This window comes from Perca flavescens, chromosome 22, assembly GCF_004354835.1.
Source record: "Perca flavescens isolate YP-PL-M2 chromosome 22, PFLA_1.0, whole genome shotgun sequence".
NCBI lineage: Eukaryota > Metazoa > Chordata > Actinopteri > Perciformes > Percidae > Perca > Perca flavescens.
The window spans coordinates 5,898,521-5,923,831 of NC_041352.1; the positions used below are offsets into that span (position 1 = coordinate 5,898,521).

At 41.1% G+C, this 25,311-nt stretch overlaps 1 protein-coding gene across 3 annotated transcripts in view; it reads left to right on the forward strand.

The window, feature by feature from the left end:
- The window catches only part of odad2 (outer dynein arm docking complex subunit 2), a 69,451-nt gene that overhangs the window by 20,034 nt on the left and 24,106 nt on the right, over positions 1-25,311 (forward strand). For all 3 annotated transcript variants that reach the window (XM_028569360.1, XM_028569361.1, XM_028569359.1), the window contains 4 exons: positions 21,040-21,186; positions 21,554-21,763; positions 22,877-23,110; positions 24,431-24,541. In XM_028569360.1, coding sequence (XP_028425161.1) covers positions 21,040-21,186; positions 21,554-21,763; positions 22,877-23,110; positions 24,431-24,541 — 702 coding nt within the window. The remainder of the gene's footprint in view (positions 1-21,039; positions 21,187-21,553; positions 21,764-22,876; positions 23,111-24,430; positions 24,542-25,311) is intronic.

The window sequence follows — 25,311 nt, forward strand, 5'->3', positions numbered from 1 at the left end:
GAAAATATGAAAAATGACATCAATACTGAACTGGTAACACCCACTGGGTGGACAGTTTATCTCTTGGGTAGTCATGATAGAACATCTTCACTGCTATGTTCTTGTAGATGGGTTAAAAATTTACTCAGTACAAAAGCTGAAACTGGACTGTAAAAGGAAGTCTATTTTGTTTCCAGTTTATTACCAAGATATTACCAGTTAACTTGTAATATATTCCTCAGTAGCACTTTACATTACTTTTCTGGAAGTTTCTGTGTAATAAACATATTCTGTGCTGCTAATGCAAAATGTATTTAATTTCATAGAAATTTTAGATTAAACAAGCCCGTGTGTGCTAACTACTCCTAACGTATGCTAGCTACAGTAGATATCCAATGAAAGCCGCAGACAATATTGATTAAGTTCCTGTGAGCTGTAAACTCACCACTTCAAAATATCAAACAGTTATAATAATAATACCTTCTCTTCTATTTAATTACATTCAATTAAAAAGACAACTTACACACAGTAACAGTTATCGTATCGAACACCGTAAGAGCTGAGGGAGAAACAAACCAAAAAACTGTCATAATGCTGCTCATTCTCAAAGATAAACAACAGCCATAACCCTTTATTATACACTGCTTCTCATGCAGTGTGTCAAAACTCTGATTAAACACCAAGTTAATCCGCTGCCAATGAAGACAAAGTCGTTGTACGATTGAACATTTACTGTCACACTTCCTCAATAACATGTTGGTTAAAACCGCAATAAAGACAATACAACAAGTATACAGCCTCTGTTCTTAAGTATCACATTGGTCAACATATGCATTGCTTTCTTGCACAGTAGTTAGCTGTTACCATGACTACTAACATTGCTGTTGAATACAGTTATAAGTAAACACGTTTTTTAAATAACTTATTAAACATACTTTTTATCAAAAGCCTTACTGGTATATTATCTTTAACATGTTCACTGTCAAAAAGATGAATTTATGGCATTGCCTCTAAGATGCTTCCCAGTGGATGCAAGTGGAATAATGTCAGAGCATATTTTTTTTTGTAATAACAGGAAGTGGCGGAGCCGGAAGTACTAAACAGGAAGTGACATCATTGTATGAACAGTATTGTTAACTAATAATATTTTTCATATTATGTGAGACCTCTGGTTCACTTGATACACATTGAAATACGGTGTACACTAAACACCACGTCACTTGTACACCATCTGGCTCATTCCTTTCATCTACACACATACAGTTTAAACAAAAATTTGTTTAAGTTTAATTACTAATGTTAACTAGCATTTTAGTTAGCAATAATTAGCCTGTGCCTATGTTATCTCCTTACATATACCTACGCTCTCCGTCTCTGCAAGATTGGGAATGATTAAGATCTCTCTTGGCACAGCTACCAGAAGACTTCCAACTTTCAGACAGGTTGCTCATGTCACATCTACGTCGTCAAGCTCAGTTGGATGCTGCTCAGTAACGCTCAGCCATTACCGGAAAAGTGCATCTAATAGCCTTCACTGGTCTCCGTCCAGAGCAACGGGATCAGTTGGTCCATTTATTTAATGGTCTATGAATGATACCTCACACAAGACTCTACTGGAAAGTTTGGTGTACATAGGTGCTACATAGGCTGAGATGTTTATACTGGAGATTGACATGGAACTCATTTTGAGAAAACGGCATTTAAAGATTTAAATAGGGGAATTTAATACACAAATAAACGAGGTAGAGATGGAGTGACCATGCCCGGAGGAAGCCCGGGGCCCCCGTCTGGAGCCAGGCCCAGATGGCGGGCTTGTCGGCGAGCGCCTGGTGGCCGGGTTTGCCACGGAGCCCGGCCGGGCACAGCCCGAAAAAGCTACGTGGCTTCCATCTCTCCAGCCCATGGGCCCACCACCTGTGGGAGGAACCGCTGGGGTCGGGTGCGCTGCTACACGGGTGGCAGTGAAGGTCAGGGGCCTCGACGGACCAGACCCGGGCAGCAGACGCTGGCTCTGGGGACGTGGAACGTCACCTCTCTGTGGGGGAAGGAGCCGGAACTGGTGCGGGAGGTGAAGCGCTACCGGTTAGATCTGGTGGGGCTTACCTCTACGCACAGTCTCGGTTCTGGAACCATACTCCTGGATAGGGGTTGGACTCTTTTCTTCTCCGGAGTTGCCCAGGGTGTGAGGCGCCGGACGGGTGTGGGGATACTCACAAGCCCCCGGCTGAGCGCCGCTACGTTGGAGTTTACCCCGGTGGACGAGAGGGTCGCCTCCCTACAACTGCGTGTTGTGGGGGGGAAAACTCTGACTGTTGTTTGTGCATATGCACCAAACAGGAGTTCGGAGTATTCGGCCTTCTTGGAGACCTTGAATGGAGTCCTGCGTGGGGCTCCAGTGGGGGACTGGGTCAGTGACAAATAAGGGTTGGGCAGATGAAAAAATGAAAAAACTTTGAAAAAGATTTTTTGAAGGCATCCTTGAGTTTCGTTAAAATGTATATTTTGTGTTATTGTACATTTTATTTCATTTGAAATAGGATTTTCACCATTTTTTTAACAAAGGTAGGACCAAATGGACCTAAAATGTCAAGTGGTGTAACCAAAAAGGAATGATTAATATTTAATATTTCATCCACTACATTGTTTGTAAGTGCACTCATACAAATATAACTATTACTTATTTCCAAATTTCAGCCAAAAATAGATTTGATTAGGATTTCTTCTAAATTTAAATTATATTTGTTATTGCAATATCAAGTGGTAGACGTGCTGGAAACATTTGTTTTCTATATAATCTTGGACAAATTGTGTAGAAAGTCTTAAAATTGTGTTTCTACAGTGGAGTAGAGTATTACATTTTATCAAACATAAATTTACCTGCATATTATCATTTTTTCAAGAAAAATACTGGTTACCCCATTTGACACAAACCAGTTACACCACCTGACGTGATGCTTGTAAGTGACACTAAACTACTGAACGTGGCATTTAATTTCATTTCAATGACAAATATTTAAATATATTATATCTCATTAGATTAAATTAAACAACTAACATCTTAACAAATTGTGTGTGAACAGTATTTGTGTGTGAGAAAGATGTAGATAGATGAAAGAGAGAGGGAGAAGCAAGTCTGTTTAGGGTTGTGCATGCCCTTTAACATGTTTACAGGTAAAGAGCTCATATTATGCTTTTTGGGATGTCATAGGTGTACAAAGTGAAAAAACCCAAAGTCCACCCCAAAGGGACTTACCATCTCCAACAGAAAACACTGTTCACAAGCTGCTCCAAACAGCTCTATTGTAGTCCAGCCTTTACTTCAGAGACAAACGTGGTCACTTTGTAACACACGTTATAATGCTCGCCTAGCTGCTAGCGTGGCATGCCCTCATACTCTGCTTCTGACTGGCTAGTAGTCCTTACCTCGCTACTGCGGGTAGCTAAAGCTTCTGTAGCTAAAACAGAGAGCTAAACACACAGGGTGAAAATAGGAGCTGCAGCAATGTGCAGTACAACAAAAATATGGTGTTTTTTTGAAAATTAAACCATGTTAAACTATCCTAGTACAACCTCTAAATGCAATTATTAACCTGAAAATGAGCATAATATGACCTCTTTAACTTATTCTGGTGCATTTATTGGAATTCAATTTGATAAACTGCATTTTTTCAATGGCTTTTTTAATATTTAAGTAACATTTTATACTTAAATAATCCTTGAATTTTTTAGGTATTTTAAAGCTGCTGTTCTTGTAACACATTAGGGGTCACAGTTCAACTGCCTCATTCTGTGTTATTAAATTGTTAAGAAATTATTGTAACATTGCAATGGAATGATATGGAAATTTTAATTTAAGGGTAAAACTTTTTTTAAACACTAAGGCCTTGCACTATAATGATTTAGCCTAGCCAAGCTAAATAAGCTATCTTAATTAAGTGTTGGATAAATTACCACCACTTTTAAAAAATTCAAACAAAGAACACATACAAATAGTTCTAAATAGTAATTAAGTTCATATAACCTCTTGGACCAGTAACTGAACTAGTTATATTTGAAAAGATTGGCCAAAAATTGAGAGGCTTGTAATAGGAGTCATTTTCAAGGACATTTCAATGTAAAATCAAATTAGTCAGGCATTATAATGGACACATATATCAGCATATGGCCTTGGTGTAAATAATCAAAACACTGTTTTTACACTAAATACAAATATTTATTCAAAATAATTTTTTTCTATGTTTTACTTGGGTCATACCAATTGACATGTGAACCAAAGAACTGAACTTAACCTAAAAATGTCTTATTAACTTATATTTATCAGAGAGTTATTAACCTTGTGATGCAGCAGTTATGCTGATCAGGGGTCCTTTTCTCTGATGTAACTTCCTGTCATGTGGTCTTCTTGCTGATTTTAACAAAATGGCACCTTAAGTGGTGGTTACACCACTTGACATTTCAGGAAGCTAGCATGACTGACAGGATTCCCTAAATTATTAAAATAAATATAAGCATCATTTTAAAATATATTGTAAATATGTATAATAACTTTTAATTTAGGTTAATGCCCAAGTAGTTAATGGGATCTTTTATTAAGAAATTTAACCTTTTTAAGCAAGATAAAAACTTTGGTACAAAGTTTTGACGGTTACACCACTTAGACATTTTTGCCATTAATCGCCAATTATTCTGTTAAAATTAATTAAAACCAAACTCTTTAAAATATGGCCTCTAAAAAAGTAGGTATTAATGTAATTTGTTTGTCTTTTTTTTAAATTAAATGTATTTAAATTTAATTTAACCTTATAGACACAAAAAAATGTGCGTCACGTCATTGACCCGACTCCATTGTTCTGCTGGGGGACTTCAACGCGCACGTGGGCAATGATGGAGACACATGGAGAGGCGTGATTGGGAGGAACGGCCTCCCTGATCTAAACCAGAGTGGTTGTTTGTTGTTGGACTTCTGTGCTAGTCATGGATTGTCTATAACAAACACCATGTTCGAACATAGGGATGCTCATAAGTGTACTTGGTACCAGAGCACCCTAGGCCAAAGGTCAATGATCGATTTTATAATCGTTTCATCTGATCTGTGTTTTGGACACTCGGGTGAAGAGAGGGGCGGAGCTGTCAACTGATCACCATCTGGTGGTGAGTTGGGTCAGTGGGTGGGGGAAGACTCTGGACAGACCTGGTAAGCCCAAACGGGTAGTGCGGGTAAATTTTTTTTGTGCATCCCTGTGGAGGCTGGGGGCATTGAACCCGAGTGGACAATGTTCAAAGTTTCCCTTGCTGAAGCTGTGGCGAGGAGCTGTGGTCTTAGGGTCTTAGGTGCCTCAAGGGGCGGTAACCCACGAACACCGTGGTGGACACCGGTGGTCAGGGAAGCCGTCAGACTGAAGAAGGAGTCTTTCTGGGATATGTTATCCCAGAGGACTCCGGAGGCGGTTGCAGGGTACCGAAGGGCCCGAAGGGCTGCAGCCTCTGCCGTGAAAGAGGCAAAGCAGCGGGTGTGGGAGAAGTTTGGAGAAGACATGGAGAAAGACTTTCGGTCGGCACCAAGGTGCTTCTGGAAAACTGTTCGCCACCTCAGGAGGGGAAAGCGGGGAACCATCCAAGCTGTGTACAGTAAGGATGGGACACTGTTGACCTCATCTGAGGAGGTAATAGAGCGGTGGAAGGAGCACTTTGAGGAACTCCTGAATCCGACTAATACGCCCTCTATGTTAGAGGCAGAGCTGGAGAATGATGGGGGATCATTGTCAATTTCCCAGGCGGAGGTCACTGATGTAGTCAGACAACTCCACAGTGGCAAAGCCCCAGGGATTGATGAGATCCGTCCAGAAATGCTCAAGGCTCTGGGTGTGGAGGGGCTGTCCTGGTTGACACGCCTCTTCAACATTGCGTGGAAGTCTGGGACGGTGCCAAAGGAGTGGCAGACCCGGGGTGGTGGTTCCCCTTTTTAAAGGGGGGACCAGAGGGTGTGTGCCAATTACAGGGGTATCACACTTCTCAGCCTCCCTGGTAAAGTCTACTCCAAGGTGCTGGAAAGGAGGGTTTGGCCGATAGTCGAACCTCGGATTGAGGGGGAACAATGCAGATTCCGTCCTGGTCGTGGAACAACGGACCAGATCTTTACTCTCGCAAGGATCCTGGAGGGAGCCTGGGAGTATGCCCAACCGGTCTACATGTGTTTTGTGGATCTGGAAAAGGCGTATGACCGGGTCCCCCGGGAGATACTGTGGGAGGTGCTGCGGGAGTATGGGGTGAGGGGGTCTCTTCTCAGGGTCATCCAATCTCTGTACAACCAAAGCGAGAGCTGTGTCCGGGTTCTCGGCAGTAAGTCGGACTCGTTTCAGGTGAGGGTTGGCCTCCGCCAGGGCTGCGCTTTTTCACCAATCCTGTTTGTAATATTTATGGACAAGATATCAAGGCGTAGTCGGGGTGGAGAGGGGTTGCAGTTCGGTGGGCTGGGGATCTCATCGCTGCTCTTTGCAGATGATGTGGTCCTGATGGCATCATCGGCCTGTGACCTTCAGCACTCACTAGATCGGTTTGCAGCCGAGTGTGAAGCAGTTGGGATGAGGATCAGCACCTCTAAATCTGAGGCCATGGTTCACAGCAGGAAACCGCTGGAGTGCCTACTCCAGGTAGGGAATGAGTCCTTACCCCAAGTGAAGGAGTTTAAGTATTTTAGTATTTAGTATTTTATAAGGTTTTGTTCGCGAGTGAGGGGACAATGGAGCGGGAGATTGGTTGGAGAATCGGCGCAGCGGGTGCGGTATTACATTCAATTTATCGCACCGTTGTGACGAAAAGAGAGCTGAGCCAGAAGGCAAAGCTCTCGATCTACCGGTCAGTTTTCATTCCTACCCTCACCTATGGTCATGAAGGCTGGGTCATGACCGAAAGAACGAGATCCAGGGTACAAGCGGCCGAAATGGGTTTCCTCAGGAGGGTGGCTGGCGTCTCCCTTAGAGATAGGGTGAGAAGCTCAGTCATCCGTGAGGAGCTCGGAGTAGAGCCGCTGCTCCTTTCCGTCGAAAGGAGCCAGTTGAGGTGGTTCGGGCATCTGGTAAGGATGCCCCCTGGCCGCCTCCCTAGGGAGGGGTTCCAGGCACGTCCAGCTGGGAGGAGGCCTCGGGGAAGACCCAGGACTAGGTGGAGGGATTATATCTCCAACCTGGCCTGGGAACGCCTCGGGATCCCCCAGTCGGAGCTGGTTAATGTTGCTCGGGAAAGGGAAGTTTGGGGTCCCCTGCTGCAGCTGCTCCCCCCGCGACCCGATACCGGATAAGCGGACTATGTTTTACACTTGTAAACGGTGACGGTCTCAGCTTTCGAGATCCTGAGCATATTAGTTTCTCTCAGATGAATTGACCATCACAACTGTACTCTGAAGCCACAACTTCTCCATAACAGCAAGCATGGCAGAGGCACCTTCATAGAAGGTGGAGATGGCCATACTTGCTGCTTCCTCAAGCTTACTTTTCCCACAAGAAGTCCCGTCAGTCAGCTGATGGTGAAACTAACTAACCAGGCTCCCATCAGCACTGGTTCATAACAACACAACAGAACAAAACTAATTATGAATCATTCAAAAGACCAATATTTAGAACATTGGAAAGCAAACAAAGTAGACTAAATTATTTGCCACAGTATCTGCACACTGTCAGAAATACAAAGAAGAGACGGATCCTGACTAAATACAGGCTCAGTGACGACCAACTGGGTCAGACAGAGATACACTTCCTCCTACACTGGGAAAAACTATCTTCACTAAGAGATTTACACCTTGGAAAAATAGCGAAAAAAATAAAACTTCCCAAAGTTAATACCAGAAATGAAGCTGGAAGTTCTAGGAGAGGGGACAGCTGCTCCACTGACAGCTAAATATGGATCTGCCTGCCACAGCCTGACTCACAACCACTTTAGGTTAGGAAAAACTTTTGTTGTGCCATGTAATTGTTTTGTAATATAGTTGTATCACGATCAGTATAGCATATATGTGAAACATATATTTAATATATGATGTAGGCTATGAATTTCTGTAAACTGCTTTGAGAGAGAGAGAAAGAGAGGGTGTGTGTGTGTGTGTGTGTGTGTGTGTGTGTGTGTGTGTGTGTGTGTGTGTGTGTGTGTGTGTGTGTGTGTGTGTGTGTGTGATTTTTCTTAAAGCTGTATATCCCAAGCCTAATGCGTGAATTATACTGGCCGTTCCCAACCTGGTGCGCTCCCGGATTTATAGCGCGCGAGCCACTCACTCACACAAACAGCTTAATAAAGAAGTAAAAGTTGTAAGATGTAAAGATGTACGTACAAGATAGTTTTTCCTACGTAGGAGATACTATTTGTGGCCAAAACCTAAGTTTAACTTGTACATACAGGTTAAACAAAGGTTTTGGCCGACATTTTTTTTTCACCTTGCCTTCCAGGGCTCACGTAGATAGTTCAGTGCAACTGAGTAAATCTTTCATAGAAAGTAGTGCTGTAAATTCAACTCTCGGTAGATATTTTTAGCTTAGCAAAACAGAACATAATGGAAGGAAATTCCCACTCTGAAAGCAGGCTTCTACTAGTTCCAGAAAGGGGGAAAAAGAAGATGTAAATGATATGAAAGAGGCAAATTCAGATAAAAAAAAAAAAAAAAACTCACTGGTTTGTATATTTTGTACTTATTGTGGCATGAGCTTTAGGTTTGTGTGAGCGTTCCTGCTTCAACAAGATGCAGCACTGCAGTAACCAACATGCCCCAGCTTTTTATCTGTCTGGAAACCACACAGCACAGTTATTTATGGGGTTTGTCCAGTAGTCATTTTATAATATCATTACCATCAGACGTTGAAACTTACCATGAGCCAAGTTAAATATCTGTTTTATTTTAGGAGGAGATCTTTCCCCCCCCCCTTTCCCTTGCACTATAGACAGCCGTTTGTACTCTAGGAAGTTTAACACTTTCATAAAGCAATACATTGGATGTTCTGTTTTGTGTTTTAATGCTATTTATGTAGAAATATTTGCCTAGGGTTCCGATGTGTTTGTTTTTATACTTGTATGACTGGAGGTCTGTACCTGAAAAATGTACATGGTTACATGTTCTCTCACAAAATCCAGCATGCACATTTCAGTCTGTGTCTAGGGTTAGCATGTGTGTGTTTGTGTGGTGTATGTATGTCTGCAACACAGTGACATGGAAAATGAGTATTAACATAATTCACCATCCTTCTCCCAGTCTGTAATGCATCAGTGCCACATTATAAGCAAACATGTTTATTATACTCTATATTTAAGCGTATTTTTTATAGGCTGTATTCTGTAAATAATAGGCCTTCCGTAAACCAGACTGGAAACAAGAAAATCTAAGTAACAACTTTGCTAATAGGACTGAATAACTTCACATGGTAAGTTAAGCAACTAAGCCACAAAAGGTCATGTGAGTATTTTGTCTTAGTTTAAATTATTTAAATATTCTCCAGCTGCCATCAGTTAGGTTGGCTTGTGGCTTTCTAAACATAAACAATTTTCATATTCTCACAAATGTAAATATTGTGTCTGATACGCAATATGTTACTAGTTAACTAATAAACATTCCAATATTGCATGTTCACAATTTACTTTTTAGAATATTCATAATTTCTTTTTTTTACTGAGCAGATGATTTTTCTCATCTTTTCTGAACAGTCACAATGAAATAATTCACTGCTTTTAGAATTGTGTTTCTTTTGCTATAAGTTTACTTTAAATGTAAAACTACTGTAGATTAACAAGCTGAGCAGGGACCTTGACACACACAGCCCTCATTAAGGTTGCCCCCCCTCTGCTGGACAGTAAAAGTACTACTGCCCTGCTCTTCTCTCATGAGAACCATTCTACTAATTGCTACACTAAAACGTATCCTGTCTCCATTGTACAAGAGCCAGTATCAGCTCATTTTCTCAACAGAAGTGAATTTGTAGCTAATTATATTCTAAGTAGTTAAGCCTTTTTGAAGCTTGTTTTAATAACTGCAACACTCAAAACATTTAATTTTAGAGCCTGTAATGCATTTACAACATGTCTAATCTGGGGAATTTAATTACAAGAATAATAGCATAATTTCATTCTCATGAGTTAAGCAACTTTTCAATTCAAAGACCCGACTAGACATTTGCTCAGCGTGCACTGCACTCATTTTATGACATAAAGGCCTATTAAGTGATCAAGTTTTATGTTATAGGAGATACTATGTCAAATATGAAGCAAGAAACAACCAGTAATCATTAATTATATCCTTGCAGTACCTTTCCCATAATAGTGCAGAAGATTGGGTTTGTTCTTGTCATTAGTAGCCTTCCCTCTAAGTCTGCTGTAGACTGCAGAGAAGTATAAAACCTAATGCATCTTCTATGAGTCGACCTCTGCCAAGACCCGCTACTTCTCTCTTACTACACTAAGCTCTATGAAGCGCTGTCAGTGGCTTGAGTCTACCTGTCACCAGTCCAGCATTGCAGACATACACTCTCATGTATCTGAGTACTCAATATGCATGTTTACCTTTGCTGGCATACAGTCCAAGCCACACACTCCTCCACAAAATATCTACAACAAAACGTTGAGAAAAGGGCCTGATATCAACAGGGTATCATTGACCGCCCTATTCACCCCATTTCTGCTCCCACATGCTTAGTGTTGTGATTTATAGTGGCTCATGCAGGCCAGTCTGTGTCTGCAGAATCCAGTCTGCTGCTCCAGAGGAACCACACAATAAAAAGACCTCCATTTAGTAGTGTGAAGGCATCAGCTATTTAGTAGCTCAGACTGAGACACCTGCAGTAAAGGAAGAGACAAAATGCGTAAAGCATCTTTAAGTGGCTCATACTGCTTAATCTCTTCTAAATCAATTTCTAATTATGTCTGTCGGACAAGGCGATAAGCATTTAAAGTAGTATTGTTATTGACTATAGTTGCATAATTATTACTGTTTAGGGATCATTTTGATATATACCCTGTCATTACTGTAGATATTGATTTTCTTCTTATTTTGCATTATGAGTTATATATATATTTTTTTGTTATCCACACGTGCTGTGTGGCTCTATTTAAAGCAACGTCAATTTGTGGGTGTGTCCAACTTTGGTCCAGACTTATGGCGCTTTTCCATTACATGGTACCTACTCGCCTCGACTCTACTCGCCTTTTTTGGTTTTCCATTACGAAAAAAAGTACCTGGTACCTTCTAACAGGTACTTTTTTTAGTACCTCCTCAGTCGAGGTTCCAAGCGAGCAGAGGCGAGCCGAGAAGGTGACGTGAAACCCTGCAGGCTACAGATTGGTTGGAAAGAATCGTCACTGATCACTGCATTGACAGCATTTTTAAATAGTTTAGCCAGCGGTGTTTTTTTGCTGCCGTAGGCTCCACGCAGAGCTTTCTCCGTAGCATACAAGTGGCCTGATGTTTATACTTGTGCGATGGTGTGTGTGTGTCGAGTCGCCGTGTGTGTGTGTGTGTAGCTGGTGAGCGAGGGAGAAGTGAGAGAGTGCCGGCGATTAGCTCCGCAGCGAGTAGTGACTCTAGAGTCATATAGTGAGAGAAACAAAGTGTCTGCCCTGTTTTAGTTAACTATCTTGTTGATTTCATGTTGTTTACGGAGAAGGAGAACCAGGAAATGAGTCGGGGGAAATGCAACGCTACCAAGCCACGCCCACGGCAGTCGCTATGACGACCAGCCACGCTGAGGCGGTACTAAAATCTGCAATGGAAAAGGGACGCACAGTGCGTCGAGTCGAGGCGAGTCGAGCAGGTACCATGTAATGGAAAAACGCCATTACATGTCTTACTTTAAGTTCATGCACATTTAAAAATACACTAGCAAAGCAAAGATAATGAATAATATACAGTGCAGGGACAGGCAGAAAACCCACTGGGGTTATTTGAAGCTTCCACCTAAATAATGTTAATTTCACAATGTTCTAGAGAAATATCTCAATCTAAATTAATATTGGATTGATTGCCATTCAATTTTGTGCAGACATGAGTATACTTTGGTGATCCCCTAACTTTTTGTCTTGCCCCACCATAAGGTTGACATTTGTGGTTCAGAATGAAATATCTTATTTTACAAATACTAGATGGATTGCTGCGAAATTTGCTCTAGAGGATAAAGTCTAATGACTTTGGTGATTCTCTGACTTTTCCTGTTTAATTTTTTCAAGGAAAAGCTTGACATCTACTGGATGGATTGGCACAAGATGTTGTACAGTCATTCATGGCACACCCTGTGTAGGCAACCATCCAGAGGATGAGTTCTAATGACTTTGGTGATGGACTTCCTCTAATGCCACCATGAGGTTGACATTTTTGGGTCAGAGTGAATTGTCTCGGCAACTATTAGATTGCTTTCAAATTTGGTACAAATTAGGACATTCATGTCCCCCACAGGATGAATCATACTGACTTTATTGATCCCCTAACTTTTTATCATAGCCCCATCACCAGGTAAATGTCAATTTACTTGCGAAACTAATGACATTCCCATCAGCCTAGTTGTACTTTGTGTGTAGTGCTAATTAGCTAATGTTAGCATGCTAAACTAAGATCATGAACCTAGTGAATAATATCTGTTTAACACCTAAATACTACTTAAATAATCCCAATTGCAGTAAAAGTATCATAACTTCAAACAATGGTTGTAATACAAGTTAATATGGAGAGAAAATTGACCAAGGACAAATAAAGAACAGCTGGAGGACTTGCTGGCAAATTCCAGCGAGGAAGGCAGCGCTGAAGTCGTGGACAACCCCTCGACAATGGACATCATGAAGGCTATGCAGTCGTTCAAACAAGATTTTTCATGCTGAGATGGATGGTGTTAAATTGAAAATGTCGAAACTGGCATTAAAGAATGCAGTGGCTGCATTGCTGAGGCTGAGCAGCGCATATCCACAGCAGACGACAAGATTAACATGCCACAAAAAGACTCGAAAAGGAGAGGATCACATGACCAGCACTGCAATGGTCGCAGAAGATTAAGGCTCTCGTACCCACCTCCACATTTCATTGAATAACCAGGTCTATTCCTTTTTCTTCGACGCCAAATCGTTTTATCTGCTATCACAGTGACTCAGTGAATTGCTTGCAAGTGTGAGAAAACGGGTCCTGTTGTCGTCTAAGCTACATACTCAGACACAAAATCTGCTAACATTGCGGCGGCTAATAGAGTGGTGGCTAACATAGCAACTGATGCTAGCGCGATTCCAAACATGGAGCACTTGATGGCTCAGGTCTTGGAAAAGCAACTAAGTGTGCTTGAATAAAGGGAGCGCTAACGGAATGCCTCGCTGCAACACATCAGGGCAGAGCCAGAGGGAACTACGGTGCGTGTTTTGATGCAACCTGATTATGGCACATTCACAGCCCAACGGCAGCGGGAGCTTGAAGAAGCACAACACAAGATACATGCGAGGAGCACCCCGGACCTGCTCGTCTGTTTAATGGCTGTAAACCAAGCAAATTGCTTGCTCTGAAATTAAGACAGTTAAGTGAATCAAGAGCTACTATCAATAGCATCCGCAAAGACCGAGGTATCTCAACAAACCCTAAGGATATCAGCGCCACTTTCCAATCCTTCTATTCAAAGTTGTATGAGTTCTCCTGCAACCCAGATCCGACACAAACCTGCCTCTTCTTGACCCAGAGGTGGCAGAAAAACTGGGTCAACCCGTAACGTTAAAAACAGTTAAATAATGGAAAACAGATGGAATGAAATGGAATTCCATCAGAACTTCTTCTACAGTATTTTGACATATTAGGACCTACCATTTTACAAGCTTTAACTTCAGCCATAGAGAAGGGTACTTTCCACCAACGAACCAACACTGTGCTAATTTCCGTTATACCCAAAAAGGGCAAAGATCTTACGGATTACTTGAATTTCAGGCCCATCAGCCTAATTGGGACTGAGATTAAGCTTTATTCCAAAGTCTTGGCTCCACCCCGACCAATCAGGTTTTATACCAAAGCGTCATGCTGCAGACAATGTACACAGACTATTTCATGTAATAGAAGAAGCCAAAAACCTCCCAACAAAGGCAGCAGTTTTATCAGTGGATGCGGAAAAGGCTTTCGACCGCCTAGAGTGGAATTACTTGTGGCAAGTAATGGAGAGGCTTGGTTTGGGGGCCAAATTCATTGACATGGTGCGTACTTTATATGCGAACCCCATGGCCATAGTCTCAACCAATGGCTTGCATTCTCATCCATTTCCCATTGAGCGGGGCTCGCGACAGGGATGCCTGCTTTCCCCCATGCTGTTCGCAATCTCTCTTGAATCGTTAGCCCAAGCCATAAGGCAAAATAAACTCTGTAATGTCCAGATTAAATCCAATAGCAGCTCAATATCATTATTTGCAGATGCTATTTTGTTGTACATCTCTGATTTTGAGGACTCTATTCCAAAAATTCTTAAGATCTTCAATGAATTTGGCTCAATCTCTGGCTATAAAATTAACTGGAATAAATCTAATCTTCTTTTGTTGAACAACAGGCATGTGACATAAGCCATTAGTGTTACAATACCAACCCAAAGCAAAGGTACATATTTGGGCATCACCATACACGCGTCGCTACAGCATCCAGGACAACTATGAAACTATATTAAGTAGTCTGCTGGCATCACTACGGTCCAGGATTGCTCTTGTTTAAAATAAACATAGTTCCTCGTGTGAATTTCTTAAGTACAATGATCCTCCTACCCCACCAATAAATTTCTGGAAGAAACTTGATACCTTAATTTGGCAGTATATTTGGAATAATAAACAACATAGGCTAAAATACTCTACCCTGCAACGTACCACAAATACGGGAGGCTTGGCCCTCCCTAACCCTAAAGAGTATCACAGAACCTTTCAGCTACGGCCCCTTGGGGTGTGGATGGACCCATCATCTACAGTTGTGTGGATGGACCCATCATCTACAGTTCCATGGAGAGAAATAGAGCAAAACCTCACTGGAAGTGTAAGACTGCAAGACCTTGACTTTGCAGGCCTGCACGATAAATCATTATAAAATCGCAATCTTGATTTACCCTGTTTTGTGTCAATTTAAAAAATAAATAAATAAATAAGTCACGTGTTCCACTCGTCAGTTCAGGGCTTCACCCTCACCCAATGACAAAGCACCTTTTAGTCACATGTTTCGCTCATCGTGCGCGGTAGTTCGGAAATAAACCAAATGTCTATGAATGGATATTGATGAAAACCCAGGTACTAGTGATAAAAATCAGCCAACCACTCAGTCTCAAATGGAACTCGTTTTGGTGGTGTAGAAGTATTTTGGATTCAAGCAAGATGACGATAGCCTGACGAACTTCCGGCAAATTTGAGATTTGCTCTGCAAGTCACCGGCAATTTCCACTGGATGCGGAACTTCTGCGGACGAACTTCTGTGTCGACGGAGTCATTAGGTTTCCATTAAAGTCATTGTGTGTATTTCCACAGACTGTGGAACGTCTGCGTCCCGACTCCGTACCAGTTCCGTCAGTCCGCAGCCCTCCGCAGCAGATACGACGGAGAGCTCTGCAGCAATTCAGCACACGGCAGATAGTGTGGGACAGGAAGTCGAGCACAGAAACAAAATAAATATCCGGTTAATTTTCAAAATAAAATGAACCGTGCTCACGGCGGATCATATTTCCCTGCACTACACCTTGAAAACACAGCACAGAGCTGTTTCCCCTCTACTCCTCTGAATGGAAACAAACTGTTGTTGGTTTTGTGGTTCTATTCTACCTGAATTTGCGGACTGCGGCGCACGCAGCAGACAAGCAGCGGAGCCAGTCCGCAGCTGTTACGCATCCAGTGGAAATCCCCGATCAGTCTGGCGAAGAGCCCATTCAAACCCATGTCCAATGTCCCCAAAATCGAGGCACCAATCACAATCGCTGAGGCGGGCTTTACACCAATCACAACCGTTGAGGCGGGCTTTATGCAACGATGATAGCGTTGTCGCGTGAAGCGCATGTCCGCGCTATTCTCGCGCTATATATATATATGTAGGGAACCTCGTGAATTTACCTGCAACATGTCAGCTGTTTGGAAATTATTCAGCGTGTGTGCAGAAGATAACAAGTTTGCAATATGCAACACCTGCAAGGAAAAAGTAGGGCATGGAGTGACGACACCAAAAACCAAAATCACATATTTTTTTGTTTGATATTGGATGTGAAAAGCGTCACCCGGATCGTTGGTATGATTGGTTGAAGGGCTATCTCTGCAAAATAGCCTTGGGAAGGAACTTGTTTTGGTTGAACGTGCTCTTTCAAAAGTTTGTTTAGTCGTGCAACAGAAAACTCAGATTGGACAGATATTCTAGCTAGCTGTCTGGATTTACCTTGCAGAGATCTGAGGAGCAGTTAACCATAGTCCTCATAAATCGACCGCCTTTTAGAATTCCAACACAATGAAAGCAGAAGGTGACGGAAATAAGGAACATCTGGCAAAATTTCCGGAGGCACCTGAACAATCCTGGAAATGAAACGTCGTCGATATAGACTACTCTGTAAGTGGCTGATGCCTCTCCATCCGTTCAGATAAACAAAGCAACACACATAAATATATAGGCTATTTTAACCATTTTCTGGCACTCAGAATTGATTTTGATTAGACTGCAGTGTATTACAACCATGAGAAATACACTATGATCCTTGCAAAAAGTAATGTCGGTGAGTGACAAGCTCACTTCACAGGTGAAGTAGAAATGGTTTCAAGTATTATCTATAATTTGAGTAAATAGGTCTTATATTACATTAGTGAAATGTCCACCATTCAGTTGTTCTTTACCAAAAAGTGGGAGTACTCAATTTCTGACCAGTTAAATTTGTGTCTTTCTCGCAATGTTAATGAGAGCAAAAAATAGTTTGTGTATCCGCCCTTGATTCAGATCTGCTCCAAAATTTGATGAGTTCTTTCTTGGCCCATGCTATACCTTTCACCAACTTTCTTTAAATTGGGCCACTAGTTTTTCTGTAACCATAGGAAAACATTTATGAATTTTGAAAAAGGGCTTAGTTCCCCTTTAACTAGTGTTGGTATTGCATTTTGATTATTGAAATGCCAAGCCTGTCCAATAGCGGTTGAATTGTTTTCACTTTCATCTGTCCTTATCATGCGCAGAGTGAAAGATCTTTCACCATAAAAGATTGTCAGATGTTGTCAATGTTTTAAAGAATGTCGACAATACTTCAAGACCAAAGCTAACAAAAATGAAAGCACATGATCTGTTACTGTTCTCCCAGCTATCACTCCTAAACATAGCTTTTTAGTTGTTTTTACAAGGTATGAACCTCGCCTGCCGAATCCTTTGAAGAGTGAGAATGAAGGAGACAAAGGAAGCTCTAGATCCACTGCTGTTAATGTGGCAAATGGTTCAAATTTAGGCTAGCATCATGATATGGAGAACACATGTGGCTGTTATCCTGCTGTGTCAGAGCACTGGTTTGTGAGGGAGATATGATCAAACACCACTTGAGACTCTGCTAAGGCCTACACTGATGAGCCAGCCCCTCCAACAGCTGCCTGAAACGGATTACTGCCCGGCCTTCTATGAAGTGATGGGTTATTTTCTACTCATATGGTTAGCTGATAGCAGGACATGCTACATTTTTATGTTTGGTTGAAATAATCTGTTTAGGATGGTCCTGCCATCTTAAAATTGCTTATGAAGCTTGGAACAGTAGAGACGTCCTTGAATTCACTTGATGAGAATTATATCTGTGGCACATTCAAACTAATGCAAAAAAGAAATAATATTTGATTGTTCACTTGCCAAAAGATTTTGGACTGGATGTTTCAGTGTCACATATCAAAGCCATGTAGCAGGTCTAGTATTACAGCAGCTAACTGTTCTAACTGTTGCATTTCCAGGCCATGAGCTTCAGTTTTATCTGACTACCATTTTTTTTCCCCCTTCTCATGATCAAAACCATTGCATGTCAACAAGGTTTGTTATGCAACTGCATATGATATAGACTAAATATGGAAATATAAAAACACCATTGCTGCATGCCATCTCAAAGCACCAACCCTAAGACTGGTATTTTAAGTGCTATAATGCTGTCAACATCCATCCACAGCTAGGACATTATGTGGATTTATGAATTGTGATGGGAATCTGAACAAAGATAGTAAGTAAGAAAGTATTTGGACACTAAATTTAGGAGAAAAAAGTAAAATAGAGTCATGGCAGAAACACACCGCGAATAGCCGCGAAATGCTGTGAAACAGAGCTATTTTCTTTTTGGCGCCCATGTTATCCAATCTGTCTGGCTACGATCAGGTGAGCAAGTCTTAAATTACATTTCCAGAATTTAAATGTCTTATTTTTTAATTAGGGTAGGTCTTAAATTTTCAGGTGATACCTAGTTAAATTACAAATAGCTTCCCACAGGATTTGCTTATTTAAATATGGTTTGATCTTTGGTCCAGACTCAGTCCATCGCTTTCTTTTTTTGTAATGTTTCGATTGGTTCTCCACAGGCCACCTGCTCTCACAGACAGGATTAAAGAAGTACACAAAACATACAGGTGACACTCAGGTGACAGTTGGCCAAGGGTTTTTAAAAAAAGACACAAAGCCTTAATTTTTCTGATTGTAGAATCTGGATAATTATGTTTTTAGTACGGACAACGCTACAAAACAATAAGCTATTATACGTGAAATAGAGGAGCGGACTTTTAATTTAGTGGCTGCATAGCTGGAGTTAATAATTTACTTGACTGTTTAAGTTGTTGAATGGTAGATATACTGTAACGTGTAGCCCTGTGTCTTAATATGAAGAGTTAACTATAGCCTACTCTGTGAGTGTGAGAACAATCAGAACAGCCTTAACAATTCCAAGAAAATTGTAATTAAAATTTAAAATTAAAACTTTTTAAACAGTTGTATCTGTTGTATGTAATTTGCCATTAATTTGATTAATTTATGAGATTTTATATAGCCTATGATTGTTGTATGGAGTTCTAAAAATATCCAGAAAATATCCTTATTAATGTTGTCAAGTTGATATCAAACACAAAGCTCAACCCTAATGTGCATTTGTTTTGCTGTGGAAATGTATGACATTTTCTCTGTCGAGGTCCATAAAAGGTCTTAAAAAGCTAAACATTTGATTTTAAAAAGTGTGCAGCAAGGTTTGACCAGACATGCCCACTTTTAAATCTGTGTATTCTTTATGTTTATAGTAAACATTTTGAGTGGTAATAAAACTTAATCAGTTTTCTGCCCCATGTGTGTTGAGGGGCTTGAATTTAAATCAAAGAACATATTTTCCTCTCAAAGCACTTGCTGACTTAATAGTGTTGTAGCTACTAAGTTGCTAATCACTGCAGGGGTCCGTTTCAGAAAGCAGGTTTAGTGAAAACTCTGAGTTTGTTAACCCTGAGATGAGGGAAACTCTGGGTTTTCTGTTTCAGAAATAGAGGTAACTTAACCTCAGAGTCAGTTACTATGGTAACTGAGCCTGTGAACCTACCCTGGTTGGGAGCAGGTTTTCTTCTCAGTCTCCTCCCTCTAACTCAGGGCTCTTTCATTTCCTCATTCATTTATTCAGTCTGTATTTTAGCGCAGTTTGTTATCTGCATGAATAAAAAAACAGGGTTGGTTTATTAACCATGTTAGGCAGACTATAAAATGTAATGGCATTTCCTTTTGTCAACGATCCCGTTGATGAAGAAGCTGTATTACTTCGTTAGCTAAACACACGTCGGGAGATGATATTGAGGCCCCGACTATAGATATATTTTCATTTCCAGATTGCTATCTATTTGAGCGGTATCGTTTTTCTTCCCAGTCTATCAGATATGTAGATACCTTATCCATCCTCATATCACTATCACCCATTGTGGACATGCTCTTACATCCCAGCAGATTCTTTGTGTCACATTACGTTTTTTTTTTTTTGCAAAAGGCAGTTTTCTTTACAACATTGTTGATGCGGAGCATATTAGTAAAGCCACTGTAGCAAAGCACCGTCAGGAGAGTGTGACTCGCTCTGAAATGTTTTTTAAACGTTTTTGTTCCTTGGACACAAACCAGTATGAGACATTAAAAAGAAATAAATGATTGTAAATCATAATTCTGTTAATGATGGTGCTGCAACCTCAGAATGGTATTAGTAGTAACTTACTTTTTCGCCTGCAGTATTACACCTACATTAAATTATAGGTGTGGCCTACTACCATTCCAGTTTTCACCAGTTATATTGTAGGTTACCTGTGATTAAATATGAAATTAATACACTATATTAGAGCTTATGCATTGACTCGAGCAGCAATTTTCTCCCACACCAATTCTCGCTATTTTGCAGCAGCCGTGTTACTTTTTTTTAAACAAAATATATATTCACACTCGCTGTATGTGCGACCAGTTTGTTTGTGGTTGTTGCCATGGTGAATCTTGTATCATGGCTCCATTCATGCTGCCTTTTTATAGTGGTGGTACACGCTCTTAACTCTGAACCTACTCTGAGTTGATTGAACCAACTCGAATCAGCTGTTCTGGAACCGAAAACTCAGTTTCCCATCTCAGGGTAAATCAACTCAGAGATCAGGGTTAGACTCAGAGTTTGTTAAACCTTCCTGAAACAGAGCCCAGGTCTAAAATGATATGTGTGTATATAGCAACTGTCAAAACATATTCTCATTTGAAATGCTAACTCATCATTAGTTTCAGGTTTTCAGCGCTAATCGTGTTATTCTTTTATCTTAGGGGCCATTTCTAATGTTTTCTGGGCTTGGCGCTGTTGTCAGAGCTCAGTGCTCTGTTAGCAGATAATTTCTTTCCATCAGTGTTTACCAACACAAAGCCAAACACTTACCAGGCAGTGGTTTAAACAAAACAACCCCAGCATGAGTGGTATTATGGGGGAAACAACAGAGGGAGTAGCAGTGTGGGGGAATGGAGGGAGGTTTGTATTCTCCTCCCTTTTCCAAATCATGTCTGCTTAATGTTGCTTAATGTAATTTTCTCCCCCCTCTTCCTTTTTGTCTCCCTTTTTTATTCATTCATGTTTGGCATTATTATTTCAGGGAGGCGACCAGACAGCCACTGTGCTCACTCTGTGCGCCATGATGGACTTTAATTTGATGCAGGAGACATGCCAACTGGCCATCCGGGACGTAGGTGGCCTTGAAGTCCTCATTAACTTGCTGGATACAGATGAAGTCAAATGCAAAGTGAGTAGCTGTGCCAAAGCTGGACCTGGATGGCCTAGGCATAAACATTGCCGGCCGTGTGTGCCAGCCTGTGTTTCAGTTAGAGAAGCACCAGTGCTGGGTAGAGAGCATGCCTTTAAAGACACTGGGTAGCAATTATTCTCCAGTGTGCCCTAATGACTCGGTTCTTTTGAACCTGATTTTATTACAGCTTTTTGTCCTGTCTGTTTTTAGTAGAAATGTGGGTAAATGTTTGGCTACTAGATATTGCTGTGTACTCTTAGTACAGATGGACACCTCATATTGGAATAGGCACAACCGTTTATTTTCCATAAAACCTATCAGTTTTAAAATATGTTGTATGAACGTTTTTCTTGTGTGTTTTTAGATTGGATCTCTGAAAATCCTGAGAAAGATAAGTCATAATGTGCAAATTCGTCGAACCATTGTTGACATGGGAGGCCTGCAGAGCATTGTGAAGATACTGGACTCACCAGTCAAGGACCTTAAGGCCTTAGCTGCTGAGACCGTCGCTAATGTGGCCAGGTTCCGCAGAGCAAGGACAACCGTCAGGCAGTATGGCGGTATCAAAAAACTGGTGAGCATAAGCACAGAAGAATGTAACTTCAGGTTAGTGCAACATGAACAGTCACTTAAAAAGTCTCTGTTTACCAGCCCATGTGAAGAGTATCAGGTGAGAAAACTGAAAACCAGAATCTGATCTTTCTGTATTAATGTCAATGAAAAAATGTTATGTCCTATGGGGGCAGATTTTCTATTAATTTAAACACTTGTCTGTTTATGTTTGTGCCAGTTAGTTTGTGATTTAGTACAACCTTTTTTGTACTAAACCACAGACACCTTGGAACCTTTGGAAAAACAGAATGGTGCCTTATTGCGATGTTATCCACATACAGTACTACCATTACTATTTTATTTAAAGTGTAAAACACATATCCAGAGTTTACTGAACTACGTTTTACTGCACAGCAAATCAATTACCCATTCATGCCCGTTTCACACTGTATGTAATTGCCAGATAGTGGCCCATCCATCCTTTTTCACCAAGTCTTTGAAACCAGCAGAGTGGGGGCTATGGTAAAACAGATAGAATGTCCCCTACATCCTCTGACCTGCATTCATGTTTGTTGACAAAGGGACCTGTGATTAAAGCCTCCATTCCTTGTATATTTTACTCAGCCCCAAATCGGATGTTCTCATGTGCAAGTCACTCACGGAGGCAGATTAATTTCACGCTCTGCTATGAGACCACCTTTGAACTGTGCTGTGTGTAATAGCTTTGCGTGCTCTGTCTCACTGGCCAGGAACTATGGATTAGAACACTGAATGATGGCCATAAACTGTCACACTGGGCTTTTCAGGCCTAACATCAACATCTATCCTGACAGTTTTCCACTCCTAGCATCTCTGGCTTTTTCATCCTTGCAGACCCAGTGGTAATAGAATTTTAATTACACCCTTAATCACAGCCAACAACTTGCTTTTCCCATCTGGAACCATCCATTATCACTCCAGTCCTGCAAGCAAACTTTTCAGAGTCCTTGAATTTATGACAGGTTCACTGAGTTTGTGTAAATGTGTGCATGGAAGTTTTCTGCTTAAACATGTGGGGTCTGGCTGCTTATTTGCACACAGTTTCATGTTTGTTTTTATCCACATGCAAGTCTGGGTCCCTCGTCTCTCTGCTCAGGTAAAGCTGCTGGACTGTGTCCCTAATTTAGCTGATCTGACTGCAAACCAGGAGAAGGATGTAGAAGTGGCTCGCTGTGGTGCTCTGGCACTGTGGAGCTGCAGCAAGAGTACCAAGAATAAGGAGGCCATCCGTAAGGCTGGGGGTATCCCTCTGCTGGGACGCCTGCTCAAGTCTCCGCATGAGAACATGCTTATTCCTGTGGTGGGCACCCTGCAGGAGTGTGCCTCAGAGGTGAGAGAGGCCACATACTGTATATTGTCTTTAAAGGTGACATATTATGCTTTGTGTTTGTGCGTGTTTTATGTCATGTTTACAATGTAATAATGTTGGATTTACATGTTGAACAAAATGTTCAACATGTTTAAAAAATGTTCAAATAATGAAGTAAATGTATTTTAAACAAATCCATGTGAGCTAAAACTTTCAGATTTCCAACTGTTGTGAATGCTCCGGTTTGAACAGTTTTTTCTACTCTCGGCTAAGTGTTACGCAACTCTAAGCCGGCCTTCTATGATTGGTCATCTGCTCCAGATAGTCAGGACTGGAGAGTGTTTGTTTTTTTAAGCCACTGCGGTGTTAACATTGTGGTTCAATTCTCCCCAATTCCGGGTCACATTACTCCTGAAACATTTTCTGTGTAGTATTTGGTTTAAATGCCTTTATTTGCGATTTTTGACGGTAGAAAGTGCTGTTTTGTTCCACTACAATCTAACGTTAGCGTACTGCTGACTATTAAGTAGCTACATGCTAACACGACATAGCTATAATGTTGGCGAATGCTGGTCATTTCTCCACGAATTCCGGTCCCTTTACTGCTGGGACTGCATTTCCGGTTGTGTAATATTTGGTTTAGAAGCCTTTATTGGTGATTAATCACAGTACAAAGTCTTGCTATATACTCCATTGCAGTAGCTCCAGCTTCAACTAGTGAAACACGGAGCGGAGGCTCCGGAGATTCCAGAAAACACGCTGGGCAATTAGAGCAGACTGGGCTTTGTCGGGAGGGGGGCTTAAAGAGACAGGTACTCCTACAAAGCGCTCATACAAAGGGTGAATACAGGTGCAGCAGCCATGGGCAGTTTTTTTTAACATTAAAGCATGTAAACCTGTTCTAGTACAAACACAAAATGCAAGTATAATCCTGAAAATCCTGTATAATAGTTGCCCTTTAATGTGGCATAAGTTGTCAATAATGTGTAGTAAAACCTACAAGTCTGTAGCAATTGTATTGTCTACTCATTTAATGAAAGACCCAAAGCAACAATGAATTGATCCTATCAACCCTATCATTTTAACTATCATAATGAGATTGCAGCAGGGTCTACAGATTATCAAAAATGGTGCATACAGAATAAAAGAGATGTAAACATATGATTAACATAAAAATATACAAAATTCTGAAATATTTAAGGGTGGAAAATAATGATAAAAGTATTCTTGCTATATGAAAGAAAAATACTGGAAACAAAATATATAGTAGCAATATATGTGACATAATTGTTGGTGCATGTCAGTCAGTTCATGTGGTCTTTTTTTGTTGTGTCACTACAGGAAAGCTACAGGATTGCCATTCAGCAGTTGGACATGATCAAGGATTTGGTCGAAAACCTAAGCAGTGACAATGATGAGTTACAAATGCACTGTGCCAGTGCAATCTTCAAGGTACCTGTTTTCCACACTTCTGCGCTTGTCGTATGCATAGTCTATGAAACAATCAACACCAGTGTCACGTGACCTAATGGCGGACTAGTTGGGCGAAGGGCGAGCTCCGTTTAGTGCACTGCTGTTTATCCTTTTGAAGATACTGACCAGAGATATTTGTGCTCAGCCAGGACGAGAAACATTCTGGATGCCGAAAATGTGGAAATCCAAAAGTTAGTGGCCGGTGGAGATATTAAGCAGCACATGCTCCGTGGTGGAGACGTGGCAGAAAGCGTGGCGCTGCTGCTGTGACTGTGGCAGAAAAGCAACAGGCTAATGACATGAAATACAAGGGCAAGAACTAATTCTGGCAGGCTAACATATATGCACCTTATGTAGCCTAGATGATCAGGCATGTTTTATAGATTTGGAAAATAAATTACAAACTGTAAGGAACCACAATATTGTTCTAGGGGGCTATTTTAATTTGATAATGGATCCAGTTTTGGACTAAAGTGGGGTTGCAGGACGCAGGGCCCCCAGAGTCTCTCTCACATTACAGAGGATGTCTAAGATTTTAGGTTTGGTTGATATTTGGACAATTATGAACCCAGCTGGGAGAGACTATACATTCCTCTGCTATAGGATGTGTGATAGGAAATATCGTAATCTCTGACCTTGCGTAGGTGTGCCTAGACCTGCTGCCTCAAAGTGAGAGAAGGTGACTTAATTAAAATACCATTATAATAATATTCTATCTCAGAAGGTTGAATTCAATTTATTCAGGGCAA